This window comes from Papaver somniferum, unplaced genomic scaffold (genome assembly GCF_003573695.1).
Source record: "Papaver somniferum cultivar HN1 unplaced genomic scaffold, ASM357369v1 unplaced-scaffold_107, whole genome shotgun sequence".
Lineage (NCBI taxonomy): Eukaryota > Viridiplantae > Streptophyta > Magnoliopsida > Ranunculales > Papaveraceae > Papaver > Papaver somniferum.
Window position 1 is genome coordinate 5,961,323 of NW_020619603.1, and position 5,001 is coordinate 5,966,323.

Genomic DNA, 5,001 nt, shown 5'->3' on the forward strand with positions numbered 1-5,001 from the left:
AATTGATTGTCTTTTAAACCAAATGGGGAAATTTTGAAACAAAAAACTCAAATTGCGGAGGAAACAAAAAACGCTTTTTGAAACTCTGTTCACTGTCTCTCCTACTGTCCCTTACCAAGAGCTTATGAATCTTATACCTAAGGTGATTTCTGAGCAGGACAATGAGGATTTACTACGGATTCCAACTTCATATGAAGTTTGGATGGTGGTAAAATCAATGAAGTCAAACAAATTACCAGGGCCAGATGGTTTCCCGGTGAGTTTTTTTAAACACAATTGATCACTAGTTGGGAGTCAAATAGTTTCAATAATAAAAAATGTTTTTGTGACAAAAACAATTAACCCAAAGTTAAATGAGACATTTCTTTTCCTACATCCTAAACTAGAACAACCAAAATCTCCTAGTGATTTCCGACCAATAGGATTGGGTATTACCCCTTATAAAATTCTATCTAAACTTATAGCAATTAGATCGAAAATTTACTTAGAAAAAATAATTTCACCTTTCCAATCGGCATTCTTGTCTTCCAGACAAATTGCTGATACTATTGTGGTGGCACATGAAGTGGTCCACTCAATAAAGAAAATAAAAACAAAAAAGGGAGGATTGGGCATCAAAATAGACATGTCCAAGGCGTTCGACAAAGTCAACTGGAATTTTTTACTCCAAACTCTATCTTCCTTTGGTTTTAGTAAGCATTGTTGTAATCTAATCCATCAATGCGTCTCGACTGCCTCAATCGCTGTTATTCTAAATGGTTAGCCAGGTGATTTCTTCACTCCTACGAGAGGGTTAATGCAAGGAGATCCGATATCTCCTTACCTTTTATAATATGCATGGATGTTTTTTCTAGTCTCCCTTCAGAAAAGGAGAAAAGCAAACATATAACTGGAATTAAAATTTCTAGACATAGTACCCCAATCTCCCACCTTTTTTTTGCAGACGACTGTCTGCTGTTTTCTAAAGAAAGTCTCGTTAACTGCAAAAACCTTTTAAATATAATTAACCAATTTAGTAGCGCCTCGGGTCAGCTAATAAGCTTCTCTAAGTCAAGTATTTTATTTAGCAAAAAAAATTCATTCTAGACACCAAAAAATTATGATTAGACTGATGAAGATTAAGAAAATTAGCATTACAGACTCCTACTTAGGTGCTCCTTTTGTTGATAGGTAAAAAATTAAGACTTTTGATAAAAATGTTACAAATATGGAACACAAAACTCAAATTTGGAATGGTATAAATTTAATCCAATCTAGTAAAAAAGTCCTAATTAAATCTGCTTTATCTAGTCTGCCAATATATCAAATGGGATGCTTTTCCCTGCCTATCAAAATCACAGATAAAATTGATGCAGTCCAACGAGACTTTTGGTGGGGTTAACAAAAAAATTCTAAGGGTTATTATCCCATTAGTTGGGGCTTTATGTGTGAACCAACTGAAGTAGGAGGTCTAGGGTTTAAGGAAGAAAACAAAATGAATAAAGCAATGATTGCTAAATTAGCATGGAGAATTGCAACTCAACAAAATACCTTTTTAGGCTCTGTTCTTAAGTTGCAAAATCATTATAATGCTTCGTGGATATGAAGATGTATTATGCAAGGACTTTCTTTAATTTTAAAATATAGCTGCTGGGAGGTAGGCGAAGGTAAGTCTATACACATTTGGACAGATAAATGGGTCCCATGTATGGCACGAAACCTCATAACTAATTGTGGTAATCAACAAAAACTTTTAACACTTGTATCTGAGTTGATAGACTCAAATACTAAAAAGTGGAATGTAATGAAAGTCTGAAGTAGCTTTGCACCAGAAATTGCAGATAGCATTCTAGGAATTAGAATTTTTACTAATCAAAAAGGGTCATTGAAACAAGATAAACTAAGATGGATTCTTACAAATGATGGAAATTTTACCGTTAAATCTATGTACAGAAAACTAAAACATCCTTCGATTGATAACATTAACACGGATATTACTGCCTTCTGGAAATCTTTTTGGAAGTTAAAGATATCTGAAAGAATCAAAATCTTTTTGTGGAAGTGCATACACAATGCCCTTCCTGTTAGAAAAAAACTAGGTGAACAAAAAGACAATATAGACATGAAATGTATCTCCGCGAGCATGATTGTGAGGCTTTAAAGCATCTATTTTTCGTTTGTCCTTATCCTAAATCAGTTGCACTATTACCTCCTGTGGCAGGAACAAGTTTAAGTAGAGATATAAGCGCTTCCTTTTCTAAAATGTATGATAACTGGATAGCAGGGGTGTATGACAATTCAGAAATAGAAATCATGGCCACCAAATGTTGTTTGATATGGAAGGAGAGATGTCTAAGAATCTTCCAATCCAAATCGACCACAAGTATTCAATTATCTCTGGCTGTTCAGAGAAACCTGGTATTTTGGTCTCCCCTGAGACAAGTAAATCAAGGAGTAATCTCTAACTCTTTTGCTACCTTACGAAATCATACAAACATACAATTTAGTGGTTGGTCAAAACCTCAGGAGAACCTAAAATTAATTTTGATGCATCTGGATTGATGCAATTTCTCATGCTGGATATGGTATAATTGTGCGATGTGATACAGGTAATGCAGTCCAAGCTACAACTGGGACTTTCAGGGCCTCCATAGCAGAAGAAGCAGAGGCTTTGAGCATTGTAGAGACAACAATCTGAGCAAAGAGTATGAACGTCAAGGATTTCTGGATAGAAGGTGATTTCCAGAGGATAATCTTCTATGCTCAGGACAAGCAAAGTAATATTTTTTGGAGAAATCAGGATATAGTCTCAGAAGCAGTAAAAATTCTGTAGACATGTGACAATTTTTTGGGCTTTATGTTTACAAATAGGCAAGGTAACGAAGCGGCAGACATTTTGGCTAAAGCAGCGCCCAAACAAGATATTCACAAGGAACAATGGTATGTGATTCCTCGGTTTTTAAATTTTCTTTTATTTTCAAATTTATGCTCTTCTAGTTTAGTTGTTAGTTTACATAATAGGGATAACATTATGTTGGTAGATGCCAATATCTCTAATCAGGTAGAAGAGATAAGGGTAACCAACATTTTAGATAATCCCGTGTAATCCTTTTTTTCGTTTCAATATAAGTAATGTTAAAAAAAAAAAAAAAAAAACTTCGGAACGTTTGCAACCACATATTTAAACATCGTCCATTAGGGGCCAACAGCAAGCAGCACAAAACGCACCTTAACGTGGCTAGATTCAAGAACGACGAAATTAGGAATCGGGATCCACAACCGCACGACTGCTCGACTTTTGGTGATATATAAATCTAAATCCAAATAGATGGTCGACTTCAGGTAAGGTCAGGTATAAAAATAGTCCCTGTGCTGTGCTTTTCTTTTGTTGGGCATGATTATGCTGGGAAAGGGTCTGGTGCCAAGCTTTTATTTTGTTTGCAACTTACTGCATCTGTTTCAGAATATTAAGAACCAGCCATAGGTTCCATTACGTGCAGGAAACCATGGATGGTAATGTTGGTCCTCAAAAATTTTCCAACTAAAACAATTTGGGGCGCCCATCATATATCAAGTTAAGTGAACCCTGTGGCTGTGGATGCATCGACGACTTCTTGTATGACACACGGCAAGAAGATTTTAGCTCGAAGCAATCCCGGGATAGCATGAAGTAATCCCGCATTATTGGAATTTTGGTATGGGAACCAATATCTCAAGATAAATTAGGATTGTATACGCAATTTTGGCAGCTTTGAGGCACAATATCATGATACAGTTACTTAAAGAAATTTTTTAGAACTACAACTATATTAGAGATAAAATTAAACATTAAAAACATTGAAAATATAGAAAATATTAAATTCCAACAAAACTGATATAATAATTTTTTTTCCAAACAACTGATTCATTATAATTTGGAAAAATTATCCGTTTTAAGTATGTATGTTCCTGACGTGTCAATCATAATTAGTTTTAGATACCATACTACATTGAAGATTCTCTAATTCATTGCATTTGACATAAATGGGATTCCAATTAAGAAATCTGTTGCCATATATACATGGATAGTACGTACATGCCTCTAATGATACAAAGACACTATAAAACACCATCAATGAGTTGTCTAGTAGCATCCATTAGCGTTATACCTAGTTTTCATTTCAAGGCTGCTTCCAATTACAACCACAATGTCATCAAAGTCATCATTTTTAGTTTTAGGATCTGCTGCAGTCTTCTTTGCTCTTCTTACTTTAATCTTCTTTGCTCTTCTTACTTTATCATGTGCAATGTCAGATGGTAACGGTATGGAGACTGTTTGGAAGACAAAAACTGTCACGGTGAGAAATGATATAGATCCTAAAGTAGCTTTAAACATCCATTGTAGATCAAGTGAAGATGATTTTGGAGAGCATACACTATATTACAACCAAATTTTCTTATGGAAATTTAAGGTTAATTTTTGGGAGACAACTAAATATAAATGCAATTTAAGTTGGTATGATCCTAATGTAAAAAAGGACCACAAAAAGGAGTTTTTTGCTTACAAAGCAAGAAGAGATTGGATGTACAATTGCGAACATGATTGTAGATGGAGCTTTCGTCAAGATGGTGGCTATTATGGAGATGGTTATCTTACAAAGCAATTTCCTCCTAAAAAGATGTTTAATTATGATGAATGATTCTAGACTGACAACGGTGTATGGTTTTGGTCCCAGCATTCTTCAGATTTCAGTTGTCCATTTCTTCATTATGTATTTGCGCTTCTTAATGTATTTGGTTCTATGTGAATCATAATACTTATTAATAATAATTAATAAAATTTCTCTATTATAAAATTTTAGGTTGTAGAAAACCGAAGCTAATAATTCGCAAGTTTGTGCTCCAATGAAAAATTCATCATGGGAGTAATTCAGTAGAGGTAATTTAAGGATCTGTAGATAATCAATCAGAGAGAAGGAAATGAAACTAATGTATCGACCGTCAAAGCCAATACGCAACAGTTTTGATTCATTTGAAAAACTG

The 5,001-nt window shown here is 34.5% G+C and overlaps 1 protein-coding gene across 1 annotated transcript; it reads left to right on the forward strand.

Annotated features, from left to right (window-relative positions):
- Positions 1–4,166: 4,166 nt before the first annotated feature.
- Positions 4,167–4,658, forward strand: LOC113327952 (S-protein homolog 29-like). The gene has a single exon (XM_026575057.1). It carries the CDS (start codon positions 4,167–4,169, stop codon positions 4,656–4,658), a length of 492 nt encoding a protein of 163 aa, XP_026430842.1.
- The last annotated feature ends 343 nt before the right edge of the window (positions 4,659–5,001 follow it).

Coding starts and splice junctions, on each gene's coding strand:
- LOC113327952 (XM_026575057.1), top strand. CDS start 4,167: ATGTCATCAAAGTCATCATTTTTAGTTTTAGGATCTGCTGCAGTCTTC.